Source organism: Chiroxiphia lanceolata, chromosome 3 (assembly GCF_009829145.1).
Source record: "Chiroxiphia lanceolata isolate bChiLan1 chromosome 3, bChiLan1.pri, whole genome shotgun sequence".
NCBI classification, from domain to species: Eukaryota; Metazoa; Chordata; class Aves; order Passeriformes; family Pipridae; genus Chiroxiphia; species Chiroxiphia lanceolata.
The window spans coordinates 71506117-71526420 of record NC_045639.1 but is presented as its reverse complement, the minus strand read 5'-3'; the positions used below and the strand labels follow the sequence as shown (position 1 = coordinate 71526420).

General features: G+C 42.1%; 1 protein-coding gene and 1 long non-coding RNA gene across 2 annotated transcripts; one reads left to right on the top strand and one right to left on the bottom strand.

Annotated features, from left to right (window-relative positions):
• Positions 1-4125: 4125 nt before the first annotated feature.
• On the bottom strand, positions 4126-7369 carry LOC116784783. Its single transcript, XR_004356242.1, has 3 exons — positions 7105-7369; positions 5602-5734; positions 4126-5455 (listed from the first exon to the last, which is right to left on the bottom strand). It is a non-coding gene; the product is annotated as an uncharacterized LOC116784783 (long non-coding RNA).
• Positions 7370-9528: 2159 nt separating this feature from the next.
• On the top strand, positions 9529-13947 carry MTRES1 (mitochondrial transcription rescue factor 1; the record flags this gene model as incomplete). Its single annotated transcript, XM_032682231.1, is given in 6 exon segments — positions 9529-9746; positions 11106-11537; positions 12362-12434; positions 13518-13541; positions 13543-13573; positions 13576-13947. Coding segments are annotated over 6 exon segments (897 nt in total), but the record flags the coding sequence as incomplete, so codon positions are not given.
• Between the last annotated feature and the right edge of the window lie 6357 nt (positions 13948-20304).

The following is a 20304-nucleotide window of genomic DNA, read 5'->3' as shown; positions in this document are numbered from 1 at the left end:
GCAAGGTGACATGAACCAACAACATTATACAAATGATAGTCATATTATTATTAATAGTATATTGCACTTTTGGCATTTTAACAAGTTTCAGTGAAAATGAGGATATCTTTCTTTTGCTAAAAATAATGTAAAATCTGTTCCTTTATTTAAAAAATAAAGAATAATCCAGAGGTTTGAACACATTTGGCAGAAATTATAAATTACTGATATAATAAAACTATTAAGTTTATGTTCTGAGGCGAAAAACATGCCCTTCTGAAATATTCCTGAAATACTAATGCAGATAGGGAAAGGTACTGGCAGCAAGGGAGAAGTACTAAAATATTTTAAGCCTAAGATTTCCTTTGAAACTTTTGTCATTGAAAATTATATATAATGCCTGCGCTCTGTAGATTTATACAACCAAATTCCCCTGCTCTGGAAATCTGCAATGTTCTTGATTCCTCCTGAAACATAAACATGCACTCCTAATTACAAAATCTCTACCTTTTTTTTTTTTCCAGCTGAAGTCTATAATGAAGTCTGCAAAAGATGTATCTGAGCAAAGAGACCAAATCAATATATGGATTTTTTTACAAGGCAAGGAACACTGTGAGTTGAGAACTGTACAAAGTGAAGCACTGCTATCTGGTGGCCAAAAGTCACTTCTGATATTTTTCTGTCAGAAAAGAAAATACTCCCTCAATCAATCAGCTTTTGATAGCAATGTGCTCTTAGTTTTCATCATGCTGAGATATAGTTTAGCAAGAGAAGGAGAGAAAATTATCTCGATCTTTTGAGTTAAATGTAATTCTGTATATTCCACCAGTGACTTTTAAGTTAATTGAACTTTTCAATAGGCACAGAAGCAAAACTTGTGCTATTTTGTGTAATGCATTAGCAAACAAGATTAGCTGAAACGACTGGCAGAAAAAAAAATTGTCTATAAAAGGATGCAGAGAAATAGTCTCAGAGACATATAAGTAATGTATTTAAATACATTGCATTAAAATAAGAAGCTTTAGCAAAATAAGTCATTATGTGGAATTAATGAGAAATAATTTTGACTTAACCATTAATTTACTCTTACCTTTAGATGCCAATTGATCCGTCTAAAATATTTTACAACCATCAATTGCCAACGAGAATCACTAGATCTCATGCTCCCCAACCAGCTTTTCACTATCCTTGGTTGGGCATAGACTAGAACTTACTACTCATATATTAGAACACTTACTGTGGCTCATCTCAGTATCTTCCATTTCAAGCTCATGCTACTGCAGCTCTCAGTACTCACCTGAGTCATATTATGAGTTATTTTAGTTAATATCCATCTGTGAACATACAAATTTATATATTAGAACCTGGTTTTTTTTTCAAAGGACAGATTTGAAGAGAGAATCCAGCTTGCAGTATGTATCAACTAGCTCATATATGCTGATCTAAGCTAGCATCATCTGGTGATATGTTTCCTTGATGTCCATTTTTGGCATATTGATTTTGCCTTGAGAAAAAGGTCAGTATTTTCTAATATATAGGAACACTACCTTTTCATTAGTTAGGCTGGTCCTTCTCTTGCTTGTTTAGTGGAAAGGACCTATCTTGCAGCAGCTCCAGTCATATAATCAAAATTTGCCAGCTATTTTGAAGCATCCTTCCTTATGGTTGCACATTCACTGTCATAGCAGAACAAGACTGAAATACTGATGGGAGTTGGCTGGTTGAAACTGATTTTAGACAACCGTACAAAGCTGTTTGGCATGTGTCTTGGGTAAGAACTTGGAATATACATTGAGGATTGCATTTCCTCTTCCAGTGGAGGGTTGATATTAAAATTACGTTAGTAGAACTTTTAATGGAAGGCATGATTGGTGGTACTGTAAATCTCCACTTGGTAATAAATATTGATTGGATTCCACTATGCGTGTCTTCCAACATGGGCCTTGCTGCCATGATGCAGAACCTCATTACACCAGGATCCCAGCAGTGCCACTGGTTCCCTTCTGTGTCTGAGACCAAAACCATTGGGCTTCTTAGTTAGCAGCATACAATTAGGGAAGTAAACAAAGCCATGATTTCCAGCCGTGGAATCATAAGTCTGGAAGTTTGAACAGAAGTGAAATTGTGATTTCAGAAACAGTCTCAAGAAGAAACATATAAGAGTTGCTACCTTAATGCCTATGAATCCTTCGACTTCTGGGTAGACTTCAAGGGATGGTGTCAGCCTACACAATTAGGTGTGGCTTCAGATCTGTTGAAAGCACACCTTTCTCCCTAAGTCAACAAACTCTTAGGTGACATCAGTACAAACAAATTAAATGGCAGAAGAGCCTGTTCTTTGGCCTTGAGGCCAACTGACATGTCTAGGCCTGTCGATACTATTAAATTCCCCCAGCCTCCAGAAAATGGAGGCTGAGTCTAAACTGCCTGGTAGGTAGTTGTCCTGGCCTGGGCCAACTCCTGAATCATGGTCAGGAACTGTTTGGGATCATGCTACTTGGAATAGGACAAAACCAAGACAGGGCTTTCCTTCAATCATGAGGCATAATGTCAGGTCTATAGACATGGAGAAGTAAAAAAGATCAAAGGTCATTTATGCATCTTCTGATTCGAAGCAAGTTTAAATACAACTCTCAGAAAAAAATCAGTGAACAGTATCATTCCACGGCCCACAGGACTCCTGTTACTTTGCCAAACTATCTTTGCAGAATATTTCTTTTAAACAAAGTCTTCTTTGCTGCAAATTTATAGTATGATTATCGCATTGCACAGTTAAGTACACAGATAACATATGACCAGATTTGTAACAAAGTGTTTACTGGAACGTATCAAGCACTTTACATTGAGAGGAGAAGGAAGGGTTGTATGACAGCCATCTACATCTAAGTGAGTCTCCCTGGAAATCCTTGATAGATGATGAAGGGAAACAAGTGCTTCTACGATGTAATTCATCTCATTTCAACACAGACATCTGAAACAGATTAATCGCATCCGAAGGATGACGACATCTCTTCACTGACTACCACAAGAGTGTAGATGATGAGCTCAGACATTTACCACTATATTTTCCTGTATTTTGGGGAACAGATTCAGTTCCTTCAACCTTTCTCCCAGGATTTCTATGCATTTTTGTCATTTTCCTTTGTATTCTCTCAAATCTGTCTTCATTAGACAATGTTTCCCAAAGCAGCACACTCTGCTTAAGGTGAGAGTTCAGCATTTGACAACTCTGCTGATGCAGCTTAGAAAGAAATTTGTCTTTTTTTTTTTTTTCTTCCTCAGCTTGATAATGTTTGTGGTCTGATGCAATTTTGAGATTATCTCACTCCAGGTCTTGAGCAATAGTGCAATGTTAGCACTTTTCCAATCTCCTTGAATTTTTCTTCTATCATAAGACTTACCCGTAATTGCAAGTACTGCAACCAAGTTCTTCTCACCATTAGCTTGAGCACTAGCTCTGTAAGCCTGTGATTTTTCCCACTGGATATGATTTTCTGCATTACCTCTCTTACCAATGGATAAAAAGTTAGTTATCCTCATACTATACTGCTACTTCATTGTGCTTCTTTCCCAACAAAAACATACACTGAAAATCTCTGCATACTTATTAGTCATTTAAACCACCACCATTAATTTATGACTTGATGGATTTCTTCTACCCTTGACACTTTTCAGCCCTGCAGATGAAGCTTTTTTTTTTCTGATAGCAATGGAAGCCTTTATCTTCTTTTGAGAAGTGTTGAACATCTGTACCTTGCAATTTGAATCTAGTATTCTTCTGGTTCCCTTTTTTCTTTGTTATTGTTTGCTTGTTTTTGGGTTTTGTGTTTTGTTTGTTTGTGGCTTTGTTGTTGTTTGTATTTATTTATTTATCTTTATTTGCTGCCTTCTCTTTGCCACTTGACAGGGCAGATTTTTACACACAGTTATCAAAAAATAGTGTATATGAAAAGAGAAGCTACCTTACAGAGTACTCAGTTTCAGAATTCAGTCCTAGTCGTGACTGCTGGATGGCATCCTGAAAGGCTTATTCTTTTGTAACATTTTCTAGGTAATTTCTAGTTTGAGTATGGGACAGGCAGAGATAACAAAATAATGAGAATGAACCATCGAGAAATCTGATAAACAGGAAGATATTAAGTTGGAACTGTTTATTTTAAGCCAAAATAAGAGCAAATATTATTAAAATGTATATAAATGGCCAAATTCTAGAAGGTAGGTCAGCTCTTCTTCCCATTTCACAATAGAAAAAGGTACTAGTCTAGGATTTGAAAGATGAACTAATGAAAGCATGTATTGTCTGTCACTAAGAGTGTCCAGACTTATCTATCTTTTAGATGGTGAACACTGTATCACAGGGTATCCTTAGCAGAGGTGTAGAGAAGGGGTGGTCACACAGTGATGAGAACATGCAGAGTTTAGACAGCTAGTGTTGCAAGGACACACTTCCATAGGAGACAGATCATCCCAGATCTTCCACTGTGCAATTTACACATCTTTTACACCTCTGGAGCTGGACACCATGAAAGGATGAGACAGCCTTGACACTAAGTAATATGATTCTGACACTCTATCCCTCCCTATTGTACCTTCATTTACATTATTCTTTACATATATATATATATATCTCAAAGGTGTATTGACACTGACAGATCATTTTTTCTTTCCTAATGCAATAATGTTTATAAATGCTAATCAAGACAACTTTGTTCCTTAGTCACAATGGAAGCTGAAGTACTTTGCACAGCTTTTTTCCTGTGTATATATTGAACTATTTACTGTCAACTAGAGAAGAGAACATTATTTCCTAAATACTAAACTCATTAATCTGAGGAGAATACAGAGGAAACACAGAAATAAACAAATAATTCAAACTAATTAACATTTGCTCATGGACTATGTTGTTTTATGGCTAATAAATAAGGTTCAAAGAATGACTGCTTAATTGATTGCTTTTCCTTTTTATTTGCCACCCGCTGTTAGTGGTAACTAGATAAATCCTAGAGCAGCAACCAACACCAGCAGGACCTGAGCACATTCACTACAAAATGAATGAAAGTCTCTAAGCTCTTTTTAGGCAACAGTACATTAACTTTTCCTACAAAAGAAAAATGTTTTAGAGAAGTGGCAAACAAGAAAGTGAGGGGGAAACAACCAAACAAATCTCATTGAAAACCTCTCACAAAATTGGGAAATTTAAGAATTAGCAGTGGAACTGCAGAGACTTTAATTTTAGTGTAGCTGGATTTAATACCAGACTGACTGAAGGAAGTTACTCACTGTTTTCCTCTCATTTGCTTAACCAGTGATGTAACACCAGTTTTCAATGGCAAAGCAGCTATGCATTTCTGGTTTAGGTGGGTCGCCCTGCTCTGACTGATTAGGGTGGCCTCTCTTGCTTCTGCAGTGCTGATCAGAGCAGTCTGCACTTCCCACCTCCATATTTTTTCTTCTTATGACTCAGTGTGGTCTTCTACTGTAAAAGACAGCAGGCAGACAAAAGCCAAATTAGTCAGGTAGTGAAAAGAATAGGAAAAAAAAAGAGAATACTACTTTAGCAAGTGCCTATATCTCCATCACTTAAAAAAATACCAAACAATACCTGAAACTCATCTATCTTACCTTACTCCATTCATTATCCATCTTTAATGTCTAAGATGTGTTTTCAAGGAATAAGTAAGCTGCAGTCAAAGGTGCTTTGTGAAATCTTGCTTGCTTCTGGAAAGGGATTTTTTTGTGCAGGATGCCAATGCGGCTGCAAGAGAAAATGGACAGAAGTTCATAACGCGGTTGTTATTGCAAGAGATGAAACGGCAACACAAAGACTTGGTAAGTAGAGAGAAACAGAGCCAAGTTTCAGTGTATATAGTGGTTGGATACATTAAAGGTATCCTAAAGAGAATAAGCACGCTGTTTGTAGTAAAAACTGGCACAGTATATGGGCAAATGGGTGAGAATGGGTAGTTTAGAGCAGAGTGTCAACTGAAAAGATAGCACTGGAAGGGCTAGAAAGGGATCTTCTTCTGCATGAAAGATTATTTTTCAGAGAGGAGCTTTAGAGAAAGAGGGTAAGATTATCAAGTCACAGACCTGATGCAAGTAACCAGCTAGAGGAATTGTTTCCGGACTATGGACTAAGAAAAGAGAACATCTAAGCAGTTACAATAGTTATAACACTGGAGGAGATAAATTAGCAGTCAGGGGACTCATTATTCAAATGAATATGGACAAACTTAAAGGTGATGCTCACATGGGGACACTGTGTTTTCCCAGGCAGCATAAATATGTATAAAAACTGCCCAATTACCTTCTCAGTACACCTTGAAATAAACAGTGCAACTTAAAAGGCATGTGGTCTCAACAATGCAATGCTGAAGCTAAATCTGCAGTGACAAGTAATCTGGTGAGATGTGCATTGCAGAATGTTAGTCAGAGGTACTCACAGGGCTCTAATGGCAATATGGTGCTCTTTACTTTGAGATTGAATGAGTGTCAGCAGATCTACTGCTGTCACTTCACAGAATTACAGACTATGCCGAGTTGGAAGGACCCATAAGGATCAAGTCCAATTCCTGGCCCTGCACAGGACCATCCTCAAGAGTTACACCTTATGCCTGAGGGTATTGTCCAAAAGCTTCTTGAACTCTGTCAATCTTGGTGCTGTGACCACTTCCCTGGGGAGTCTGTTCTTGACAGACCTTGCAGGAAAATAAAGGCAACAAAACCCCTAGGCAGTGGGGAGGGAATTCCCAGTTACAGAACCCAACATACAGGTCAAAAGCTATTGAGAATTTTCCCTCTGAGTTGCCAGACCTAAAAGACTAGTCTCCTTGTGAGTGAATGTCATAGGGTGTATATGGAAATGCACAACATGAAAACTATAAACAAGAGAAGAATTACAGGAGATGACTCGACTGAAAAAAAAAAAAAAAAAAAAAAACAATTCCATGAGAATAGCCCTGGGAAGAAGAATACATCTTGGTCAGACTAATTAAAAAAAAAAAAAGTTAGACCACCACTGATCTGCCAGAGATGAATGATCACTGCTTCTTACCAAAGCTGAAACTTTCGACTGTATGTTGCTGAGATGTCATATGATTTAAAAAAAAAAAAAAATCAAATTACCTGAAAGCAGCTTAAAGAACATCCTTCTCAGAGATAGATATGACCGGTCTGTGGCTGAGCAAAGCCTCTTGTGAAGGAAGCCTGAGCCCGTGGCAGCTTTGAGAGGAGCTTTTCACTGCCATCTAATGGCAAACTGGGAGAAGAGAAAAATTAACACTGAGGTTTTCACCCTGCCGGAACGTTTTGGTTATAATTACAGCTCCATATAATTAAAGAAGAATTATGATTAATAACTCTTTTTTTTTTTGCATTTTTTAATTAAAAAATGCACTTACTGGCTCATATTGGAAGTTCCCAAGCCCTCACACAACTGTAGTACAAATCTTGTGCTAGGGGTTTCCTGGCCTCTGCACTCTGTGGCATGGAGGCAATCTGACAATGGGACACTGAAGTTCCTCTTTGGTCCTGGTCTGAATGAATCCTGAAAACAACTGCTTGGTAAGCATCTGCTTTCATGACTGAGACATAGCAACATGATGTACCTTCTAACTAGTACAACTAGAACAGTCACCCATATAGCTGGACTAAGAAATGAAGCAAGATGTCCCTGTTTGGGGTTGTGCATGATGAGATAAATCAGATGCATGTTCATGACATCCAAGTCGTATTTGCTCTATGGCTAATTAATTTCTGCTTTTGTAAGACGCCACTATATCATCATACTTGAAAATACAAAAGACAGAGTGATTTTAGGCACATTCTTTACCTTGCCTTTCAATATGAAGGTACAATAAAATATATAATGCCTGATTAACCTTTCTTTATTAAGAGTAAGTTAACTTCACTCTTAGCAATGTTAGATCATGGCTTTTATCCTACATGAGACAAATCGAATTTCAAGAGATCTGAAAAGAATGGGGCATATGGAAAGCTAGGTTTGGAGTGGTTTTCGTTCAATTTTTGGTGTGGAGTTTTTTCCCCCATAGAGGAGGTAACGTCTGCTCAGGGATTCCCCACTGTTCTAGATATTATTTCTGTTCTGACTTACTATGTGCCACTATGAATGCAAGAAAGTTACTCTTACCAACCTGTTTTTTCCCCTCAGTAAGTATGTATTTTAAGACATATAGGGGGAAAGTGCTAAAAAGTTAGCATTTATATTCCCAGTTGAAATTGGTCAGAATCTCTCATAACTGGGCACTGGAACATTCAAAATAAAGACATAAAGACATTCACAGCTTCCTTCCCAGTGAGATTTCTAGAGAGAGGAAATAGCTCTGTCAATGACTTGCTCCATTACAAAATACCTCTGAGATAAAAACCTCACATTCAAACATTTTATGACAAAGTTTATATAGGTGTAAAATTAACCAATCACTTATAATGTGCTCATTGCACAGCTGTTGTGCAGCAGTAGCTCCACAGTTACATCACTTTTCAGATTTGCCAATAATCTTCCAAGGGATGATTGATCTGTCAACAGCATTTTAAAACAGAACTGTAAGGCCGAGGAGCTTCTTCATCTGCCAGAATCACCCCGGACCTTGTGCAGCCATTTACATCAGGGCAAGATGCTGTCAATCTGGCAGGGTTGTATTTTGTACCCATTCTGTTAGGATACAGAGAATTCCCCAAATGCTAAGCAATCAGAGCATTCAGAAGCACCAAGTTTCTGAACACTGAAGAGAAGGAATTACCATCAGTAATTGAGATGGGGAGTGAAAGAGGGAGATGTAAAGTGAAGAAAGATAAGGGGAAACCCAGGCCACAGTGGGATCAGATTGTCATGGTGGTCAAGACCTTCAAACTGATCTGTGGTCGGGAAACTAGCATTTCCACCGTTTTCTGTTTTAGGCATGTGGGCGGAGCATGAGGGGCTGAAAACACGGGGGGGGGGGGGGGGGAAATCCCTAGAAAACCGGAAAAAATAAAACGGGAAACAGCTCAGAAGCTTGACAGTGGGGCGGGAGAACAGCCGTGGCTGGACAGGTCTCCTGGCCGAAGAGGGGGCAGAGGCTGGAGCGCAGGGGGCTCCTCCGGGGGCCCCTCCCGTCCCGGGGCTGGGGAGGGAACAGCAGGGTACCCACCGCCCTCCGCCTTTCTGCCAACCCCCTCCGGCCTCCGCTCCCAAGCCGGCGGGCACGGGGAGGAGAAGGGGAGAGGCACCGCCAAATATCTAAAGGAGTGCCGCCAAGAAGATGGAGCCGGGCTCCTCTCGGTGGTGCCAACCACTAGGACACGAGGCAATGGCAGAAACTGATGCACAGGAAGTTCCACCTGAACATGAGGAAGAACTGCTTGAGTGTGCAGGTGACCGTGCACTGAACAGGTTGCTCAGGAGGCTGTGAGGTCTCCCTCACTGGAGATATTCAGGAACCGTGTGGACACAATCCTGTGCCATGTGCTCTAGGATGGTCCTGCTTGAGCAGGGAGATAGGACCAGATGACCCACTGTGGTCGCTCCCAACGTGACCCATCCTGTGATTCTGTGGGAGGTACCTCCACTCCCAAACCTGTGGGCACAAGGGCGGACAAGTGAGCGGCCCCGGCGCCCCCGCCCTCCCCGTCCCACCCCGGGTCCGCCGGGCCCCGGCCCCGGCAGAGGGCGCCGAGCCCGGGCTGCGGCGGCTCCGCCTCCGGCCGGCGAGCGGCGGCGCGGGGACGGCAGCGGCGGCGGGGCCTGAGGCGCCCGTGGGACCCAGGTAAGGCCCGCGCCCGCGGGCCGCCCCTCGGCAGGGCCGGGACGGGCGCGCCGCGGCTCCGAGGTGGCGGGGCCGGGGCGCTGCGGGGCCGGCGCGGCCCCCCCGGCGGCGGTCGGGCCTGCGCGGCCCAGTCCGCCCCGGGCAGACGCCAGGGAAGGCGGAGCTGCCCGGGCCCCGAGCACCCCGACGGCGGGTCAGGGGCCGGCCCGGATAGGGGGTGGTGGGTGAGGCTCTGCCTGCCCGAGGGCTCTAACGAGGGAGAGAGGGCCCCTTCCTTCGGGACGGGCTCATGGCCCTCCCGGCCCGCTTGTACCCGCTTGCCAGCGGGCAGCAAACTAAGGTCGAGCGCTAAAAATAAGCAATAATAATTGTTTACATGTTCAAATAACTGCTCTAGGAATTTGTCTGCGAATTAAGGAGAGGCGAATGTCTTCTGCGAGGATTGTACCATCCTACAATTTAAACTATATGTCATACCTTGAAATACCGAAAAAAAAAAAAGAGAGAGAAGGGAGGTGTGGTTATTTTTATTTGGCCAGTAATTGCCCTCATTGATCAGGGCTTTTTCCGCAACCACAAAACCGCCTCATTTCAGATTTCAGCAGAGGTCATTTGGGTGTGGGGAAAGCGCCAGTCTCATGAAGAAACACGTATTTCCATGGAAATAAGGCTATAATAAAAGCCAGCGCAGCACCCTTACCCAGTAAGGACTGTAAATCATTTTCTCACAGAGTTGAAAGACTCTGGGGGGTTGTTTCCACCTCCTTGTCCCAGGTTAGGAATGGCTCCAGAGGGGAGCAGCGCCGGGGAGCTTGCATGTGAGGCTGCAGTTGCTGGCGTCTGTCCTGTTGGGGTACACAGAGCTGTGTTATTTCTCCCAAACTCTACCGCGGTGACAGTTACCATTTGGAGAAACAGGGGGACACTGTGCAGCGTTCTGCCACACAGCAGTGTTGTGGCCCAAGCAGAAACTGAAGTTAAGCAGCTTTCGGCTTTTCTGGGTTTGCTTGCTTGCAGTGTTCAGGAACTTGAGAATGACTCATGGTAGATATAGATCTCCCTGTGCTTTTTATGACATGGTTAACTTAATTTCTGCTTGTTTTGTGAATTGTATTTCGGATGTAGGGAGGGAAGTGCCACCAATGTGTTTGGGCATTTAATACTGAACACCAGAAAGGAGTGTATGAGAAAGGCACATCATAAAGCCATCTAAAGCCCTGTGCTTTTAGGTGATGCACTGCTGTACAGGGAGCTAGATAATCATCTTTTTGTAGTAACTGTTATTCCATATGTGGGAAAATCCTTCCAGTAGTCAAAGCAGTTGCTTATTTTTACATATGAATGTTTGATTTATCTTAGGGTATGCTATGACTGGCTTCAGATTCCCATCACTGCTTTTAGAAAACTAAATGTCTGGTTCGGACTATGGGAGAAGTTTCCCTCAAATAAACTGTATCCCACTTGGAGGAGAAGCATATTATGTAGCTGTCAAGCAAGCACAGTAAACTACAGAAGATGTTTCAGTTTTTCCCCAGTGAAACTCAGTGCACTAAGACTTTCTCCAGAGTATATCTCAGTACTTTCTCTGCGGAACAAAAGTAACAAAAGCTCTAGAAGGAGCACACAAACTGTTCAAGAAGAAGAGGAAGAAGACGATGAAGATGAAAGTGATTTGGAAGATGAATTTGAAAATGACCCCAACATAGTAAAAGATTACAAGGATCTCGAAAAAGTAGTGCAGTCTCTTCGATACGATGTGATCATAAAAGCTGGCCTAGACATGGCGAGAAAGTAAGTACAGAAGAAACAACTTGCTGATGAGAAAAATGTCATGCATCTTAAATTCGACTTTTGATAACCTTTTACTGCTGGAATAACCCAGTATTTGGATTTTCTTTTGGTGTAGCTGTTTTAATTGTCTAAATATATGTTCACAGGGTATGGCTGTTCCTGTTTGTTTCACCTTACCTCCCTTGAAACAGCCTGACTTTGCTTTTCCCTGTCTGCAGTATTTCTAAGATTGCTGAGGAGGCATTTTTTATCAGTTACTGGTTTTTTAAAATGAAGAAAATGCAAAATACTGTACTGAGTAATACAAAAAGATCTAATTTGAGATTGAGGGAGTAAAATAATGCGCCGCTTAATGGCTGGAGAAATAGGTGATGGTAAATACAAACCTAATGTAGCAGGTCCAACAGGTAAATGTGCAGTCAATAAACGTATCACGTTTGATCTAATGCAACCTACAGAAGCCTTATATTTCAATGTTGTTAGAACAGAATATTAGTATAACTTGATCACTTAAAAATTATTAAACTGGCTGGTGCAGGAAAGGGTACGTTATTCATTGGGTATTCAGGAGACATCTTTAGAAACAGCTTTTCTGGCACAGAGCAACTATGTGCTATTATTTCATTTAATATCTGTGAAAGACTTTTTCTTTACTTCCAGTTCAGGTCTGTCCTGACCTTATAAATAAAGGTGTACTTTATGCATAAATTAGAGTTGTGGAAATGTGCCTTGCATGTGAATGGTGGTGGTGTGTATCTGCAGAAAAGCAATTGCATTTTATTTGCTGCATGCTGTAACTGCAATAATATCTTGTTTTTCTTCAGTAAAGTAGAAGATGCATTCTACAATAATGAACTCAGGCTGAACGGAGAAAAACTATGGAAGAAAAGTAGAACTGTAAGACTTTTTGAAATTTAAGTTCTTTTAATACAGTACAAGAAAAGTTAAGGCATGACCTTCTCCCTCTAAATCACTCTGCAAATGTGAATGCATAGCATTGCTAACACCACTTCCAGCTTTGGAGGGGTATTTGTGGCTATGATTCCCTGGTAAAACCTTATTCCCTAAGGCAGACAGGAGACTTGTGTTGTTGGAGATTCAAATCTAAGGCTGAAAGTCAGGAGAAGGCAGCAGGGACGGAACATTTTAAGTTGCTGAAAGAAGTGATGGTATATACACAAGGTTGACGGAGTAGGAATGATTAATATGAGATATTGGTGAAGCAGGCACCTGCTTAAAGAAAAAGGAAAGTTTGATGATAGAAAGGGTTTGAAAGTGAGGTACTCAGGGAAGGTTATTGCATCTGTAATAGAACACTCAGGACCACAGTTAGGGGAAGAGCCAGAAGGGTTGCAGGCCATATGCTTTTGACAGCAGAGCTCACCAGAATGGTGACAAACATACTTCTACCCACCCTTTCTTTATGTGAGGGTGATCCTTGGTGGTAGTTACTGTCATCAAAGGGCAGTATGATGAGAAATTTTTCACTCCTGATCCCATAAAGTTAAGGCTAGTTTTCAGAGGTGTGCTGCTTCTGTGACCTTTGAGAGGAGCACAAGCAGTTGGTGAGCACTCTGTTCTTTAAAAACACTTTAAACTGTTTTAAAGACAGGAGTGAGAACTTTGCATTTTGCTGTTTGTGTCTGTGTTGATAGAGAAGATTGGTGGGAAGCACCCTTAAGGAAAAAAACCCCGTACATTGCACCTTTTCACAGATTAGGTGTTGGTTGTGTAATAGGAAGGGTGAAACTTTTGGCAGGGAAGGTCATGGGCCATTTAATTGCTTATTGCCGTAGCTTTCCTAGAAATTTATAGCCAGAGGATCTATCAGGGTTTAGTATTGGCTGCCTTCCTCCTCTCCTGTGTGATAAGAATATTAAATGGAAAAAAAGGAACAAAAATGAAACTGGATATAGATTATGGGGATTTGTTTTCCCCAGAGAATGTTTATAATCACTCATCTTCTCTTTCTGTTTCCAGGTGAAAGTTGGTGACACACTGGAATCTCATAGTAGGCGAAGATAAAGAAACAGGAACGCTGTAGTTATGCGGGTAGTCTTAAAAAAATTATCGGACAAAACTGAAAGTGAAAAATACAAAGTAATTTTGAGGCGTTGGAAAAACTTAAAAGTGCCCAAACAGGATGTACTTAAGTAACAGGGGGGTTGCATGTGGTAGCATAAGATTTTTGCAGAAACCGTATTTTTGTTAAATATGAATTTTGGTTAAACAAAATTGCAGTACCCTTTTTTTAAGGGCTTGTGTCAGAATGTTATCTCCCTCTGCTGCGTACATCAATAATCATGCAATAAACCTGTCACTTTTTGCTGGTAAAAGATCCAACACTTGTATTTCTGGGCAGTTTCTTACAAATAATGAACCAATAAAGACTAATTTGATCACTATTTAACTGCTGTCTAATTTTGTTAATCAGAAAGGTTACATTAAAGTTGACATCACAACAAGCAGAATGTGTTTCTTTTGTTTTATCTCTATATTCATGAAGTAGTTAGGGCTAAAAACCCCAATTATGTTAAATTGTTTCCTTTTTCATTATTAGTCTAATCTTGGTTAATAATACCAACTCCACTGCTGCTATACCAAGAATACAGAAGGATACTGATTCCAGTGGCATATTTCTAAGCAGGAAACTTCATGATGACAGAGAATCATAGAATCAGAATATTTTAGGTTAGAAGATACAAGATCATGGAGTCCAGCCATTAACCCAGCACTGTCAAGTCACCACTACATCATGTCCCTAAGTGCCAGATCTACATGTCATTTAAGTACCTCCAGGGATGGTGACTCCACCACTTCCCTGGACAGCCTGTTCCAATGCTTGACAACCCTTAGGTGAAGAAATTTTCTGAATGTCCAATCTAAAACTCCCCTGGTGCAACTTGGGCTGTTTCCTCTTTCTTGTCCAATTGCTTGTTACCTGGGAGGAGAGACCAACTCCCAGCTTCCTACAACCTCCTTTCTAAGCCTCCTTTTCTCCAGGCTAAACAATCCCAGCTCCCTCAGTTGGTCCTCGTAAGACTTGTGTTCCAGACCTTCACCAACTCCATTGCCCTCCAGCACCTCAGTGTCTTTCTTGTAGTGAGGGGCCCAAAGCTGAACACAGGATTGAGGTGCAGCCTCACCAGTGCCAAGTAGAGGGGGACAATCACTGCCCTTGTCCTGCTGGCCACACTACCGATACAGACCAGGATGCCATTGGTTTTCTTGCCACCTGGGCACACTGCTGGCTCATGTTCAGCTGCTGTCAACTAGCACCCCCAGCTTGCTTTTCCAGCCACGCTTGCCCCAGCCTGTAGCGCTTCTTGGGGTTGTTTTACTCAAGGGCAGGACCCAGCACTTCACCTTGCTGAAGCTCACACAGTTGGCTGCAGCCCAGCCTGTCCAGATCCCTCTGCAGAGCCTTTCTACCCCCAAGCTGATCAACACTCCACCCAATTTTGTGTCATTTATAAACTAGTGAGCGAGCACTTGATTTCCTTGTCCAGATCATTGATAAGATATTGAACAGGGCTGGCCCTAATACTGAGCCCTCGGGAACCCACTGGTGACCAGCCACCAGCTGGATGTGGCACCATTCACCACCACTCTCTGGGCCCAGCCATTCAGCCATGGTTTTACCCAGTGAACAGTGCACCCATTGAAACCATATGCACCCAGTTTCTCCGTAGAATGCTGTGGGAAATAGCATCAAAAGCTTTACTAAAGTCCAGGTAGACAACAACCAACAGGCCTTCCCTCATCCATTAGCAATCACTTTATCATAGATGGAGATCAGGTTGGTCAACAGGACCTGCCTTCACAAACCCATGCTGGCTGGGCCCAATCCCCTGGTTGTCCTGCATGTGCCATATGATGGCATTCAAGATGATCTGCACCGTGACCTTCCCCAGCACTGAGGTCAGGCTGACAGTTCTGTAGTTTCCCAGATCCTCCTTCCAACCCTTCTTGTAGATGGGTGTCACACACTGGCTGACCTCCAGTCATCTGGGATGCCTCTGGTTAGCCAGGACTGCTGGTAAATGATTGAAAGTGGCCCAGTGAGCTCTTCCGTGAGCTCTCTCAGCATGCTTGGGTGGATTCCACTCAGCACCATTGACTTGTGTGTCTAAATGGTGTAGCAGGTCACTGACCATTCTCCTTGAATTATGAGGGCTTCATTCTGCTCCCTGTGCCTGTTGTCCTGATTAGGGGACTGGATACCTGCAGAACAATTGGTCTTACTATTAAAGACTCAGGCAAAAAAAACATTAGTACCTCAGCCTTCTTGTCACTACGTTTACCTCCGCATCCATCCAATCAACGATGTAGATTCTCCTTAGCCCACCTTTTGTTGCTAATGTATTTATAGAAGCATCTTTAATGTCTTTCATGATAGTAGCCAGATTAAGTTCTAGTTTCTTCTCCAGTTTTCTCTTGCATAAATTCAGAACATCCTTGTAGTCTTCAAGTTGCCTATCTCTTCTTCCAAAGATCATAAGCTCTCCTTTTTTTCCTGAGTTCCAGCCAAAGCTCTCTGTTCAGCCAGGCTAGTCTCTCACCAGGTGTGTCAGGAAGTTGTGAACCATGGCAGCAATACTCTGCTCTCACGGAGAAGACAGACCAGTGAGGAGATGCGTGTAGTACTGCTGGTTTTTACTGTTTAAGTAACCACAGAGAGGAAGATGAAATTTCTGACTGTCACATTAATTCACTGTGGCATCTAACAGGATATTTATACTAGGTGGTGTAAAGAGTGAAGGTCAGACCATACTGGGATGAAAGCTCATGTTTCTATTACTATAGAAAATACTGTCAGTTAGGACAGGCATTTCAGGACTAACCTCTAGCACTGGTGACGTTAAACATATGCTTCCTCTAACACAAGCAACTTGCTGGATGAACTGTGAAGCACACAGAATTTTTATTCTGTTTATATATGTTTAGACAGCCACATGCAGGTGTGTGTCTGCAGGAAAGCTGGCCAGTAGGAGCAGGGAACTACTGTTCATCCAGTCTGCCCCAAGGGAAGAAGGGAGCCCAGAATAGGCAGCAGGAGTATAGTATACTCCAGACACTTTTCCTTTCATGCCAACAGCTACTCGATGGGTGCGTTTTAAGCAGGCTGTACCTCTCCATAGCCTCAGGAGTGGTGGCTGCTGAGTGAAGGATTTAAAATAATTTCTAGCTTTCTTCAGGCATAGCTAAAATCTGTGCAGTTTTGGTTTGGGTTTTTTTGTGTGATTTTTTATGGTTGGTTTTGTGTTTTGGTTTGGTTGGTGTGGGTTTTTTTCTGATTGTGTAGATGTTTAAAAAAATGATTCTCGAGAGGACATGATCCTGGAAAACTTTTCTAGAGGATTTTGGTGATCCTTGCAGAAGTGAAGGGATTCAGCATAGCAAACACCCAGAGGAAGACAGCAGGCTGTACTTTCATTGTAGGCATTGCTCTCTCCACTCTGTTGGAGTTTGCATGTACTGCTCTGGAAATAAATGAGATGGATCCTCTGTTCCCCAATTGCACTTACCCTTGCTATTCTAAGTGCCTCCCATAATCTCGAGGGATGTTGAGAAAAACAAGTAGAAAGGTGTGTTGTAATATGTCAGTGAGCTCCAGTGGCGGGTCAGCAACCTGTCAAATGCTTGTCAGCTGGTCACCTCCAGCAGTAGTAACTTACACCAGAGAGCACAGGGCCAAAATAGGACCTCACTTGTGAACACCAGGAATGCTTTGGGGCTTGGGGATAGATAAGGTATGGATGTGAAGAAATTAATTTTCTGAAAGGGTCTGTTCTGTGTAGGATAAAAACAATAACAACAACGACAAAAAAACAGTCAGCACCTTCCTGGAATCCAAGATGGGCAGGAAAGCTGCATCCCTGAAAGCCAGTGACATAGAAAGAGCACTTACCAGGGTAATTTCTGAGCTGGACAGAATGTGAATACTATTTTAGGCCAAAACCTTAAATTTTTTGTGTTTGGGAAAGCCTACTGGAAACTAAAGTAGATAAGAGCACAAGCAATCAAGACCTAGCCCTTTCCTAATGATGACAGAGACTTTTAATCAGAGCCTGTAATGACAGGCAAGGGACACTGGTTTTAAACTGCAAGATGAAAAATTTAGAATTTTTTTTTTTTCTTTTTTTTAAATGAAGGTGGTGAGACACTGAAAACAGGCTGTCCAAAGAAATTGTGGATGCCCCATGCCAGGAAGTGTTGAAGGCCAGGTTGGATGGGGCTTTGAGCAACCTGGTCTAGTGGGAAGGTGTCCCTGCCTGTGGCAGGGGGGTTGAAAGGGTTGGAACTAGATGATCTTTAAGGTCTCTTCCAGCACAACCCATTCTGTGATTCTATCTGCCACCCAAACCAGGTCTTCACAGACAGTGGAAGGTAGAAACAGGATTTTATAGGTTTTAACTGTTGATCCACTGGTGATATGAGCAAAGGAAAGAAAGGCAGACTTCCTAAGAAGTCTTGTGACACGTAAGACAACCCTCTGTGGTTTCAGGATTGAAATGGTTGGAGAGGGAACTGTACCCATGTGCTTCAAAATAGAAATCTTCAGTCACGAGGCAGGGTGATCTCAGAGGAAAACTATGACAGGAGGAAGCTAAGTAGCTGTTCCACTTGGCTACGTGGATCTGTCCTGGATAAGTTTCTCTATTGATCAGACCTTTTATTGGGTCAGACATTGCTAAGCAGGTTGTGCTTGTTTCTGCAGTCTTTAAACATTGTGTGAGTTAAAGAAAGGCAAGGCTTGGTTAATGACTGAGTGAGTGGAGGCAAGCAGGGGCAGCATGCATTCTGGAGGTGTAGGAACAGAGTTTTTGCTGGACCTTCAGGTGACTTTTAGACAAGGTGGGCTCAGACCGACTGTGCATGTAAAGCATACATAAACTGATCTGGGAGTCAGCTGAGCATCTTCCTTTCATCAGCCATGAATTTAACATTATGGAGTCCATCGATAACATTGTCAAGTGTCTGGTCAGATTGATATGGCAAAATAGTAAAAGTGATCAAACAAAAATTTAACCATCTTTCCAAACACAGGATCTGCTAGTGGTCAGCTACCAAATCTCTAGTCCCACTGTGCATGGAGTAGTGAGAGACACTCAAATGCTTTTCATCCTGCTCAGAGTTCAGGTTATGGACATGAATTTGATAAGTGATCATTGTTTCTGCCCTTCTGTCACTGCTGAAATGAATTTCCTGCTCCAAGACACGGGCATCTGCCATTCTTAGTCTACATGGTGGAGGAACTATATGAAAGGGCTTCTTCCTGGAGTACTGTTGAGGTCAAAAAGACTTGGATGGCTTGAGAAGTGACTGACAAGTTCATAGGAGGCTGCCCAGATGACTGTGCTGTCCAAGCCACCTCTACCTTAACCACAGACAAATTCAACGTCATGCTGTCAGGCACGGAGCTCAGAATGGCCGGCTTGCCTGCCATTGCACAGAGGGATGACCTGATCCAGATGACTGTGCCTTTGTCCTAAAGAGGCAGGCACCATCAGACTGTGGGTACAGGACCTCGTTGGCACTGCCACAGCACATAGCATTATCTGGCAGCTTTGCGTGTCTCACCTGCTGCAGGAGCAATGCTACACACCTGCAGCATCTGCTGCACGTGGGACAGCCTGTGTTGCTCACACAGGAGTTGGACTTGGGCCTGGCAGGAGAGAGAGAGAGGAGGAAGTATACCCTTACCACTCTGGCAACCCAAAATAGACAATTCTTTTTTTTCATAGAACAGAAAAGCACCAAAGTGTTTCTGGTGGGGGTTTTTTTGGTGGGTTTTGTTGTGGTTTTTGTTTGGTTAGGGTTTTTTTGCTGTTTGTTTGGTTTGGTTTTTTGTGTCTTAGTGTTGTTTTTTTCCTGGTGATGTTTTTTTTCCTGTAATGCCATGTCAGAAGAGGACAGTCTGCCTTCAGCACGTACCAAATTACAGCGTTCCAACAGCCTGTGCAGGCCAATTGTGATGGTCACTCTATGACGGCGTGCCAGAGAAAGGAATGCAAAAGGGCTGTATGTGTAAGCCATGCAAATCTGAGTACTACTGAAGCTAAATTCATTGGTTTCCAGTGCTTCTGCAGGTAGACAAGCACTGCAAGGAGAGAGACCCTGCTTTGATCTAATTCTTGGAACAAGGAGAGACAGGGAGCAAGAGAAACAAGGCACAACATTACATGACATAATATCAAACTCTAAGTTTTATACAAGGGGTCAGATTTCAAATGTAGGATGTGATCTGATTAAGTGACTTGTCCCTACTACTGACAGGTACCTTAGGATTTTCTTTTCACAGGAAGCATTTGTAGACCTTGCTAACACACTACCTTAGAGCTAACCTAAGTGGTACATTCCTGAAAGTCTAACAATTAAAAGAATATTTTGCCTTCCAGAGAAGTGAGCACTAACCCAAAGACTACAAAATGCCTCTGGAAACAATGACAAACAGTTGTTTTGCTATAATGAGATTTGTGAAAGAAATTGGGAATGATTACTTGACATTTGTGCGTGTGATGTATGTGTGTAGATACTAATTAGCTGATCTTCCTCCAGTCTTCAGTAATAATTTGTTTCCATCTAGTAACATCAATTTTGGTGTGATTGAGATGTGGTGATTTTGCCCATTTTATGACTGGGAAGTTCCACCTAATTTGTAAACAGAATTTAAGGAAAACAGTTAAACAAAAACAAACCAGGTTTGCTCTATTGACTTTTGTCTTGGTATGGAAGGGAAGGAAGGAAAGAAGTGGGGAAAGAA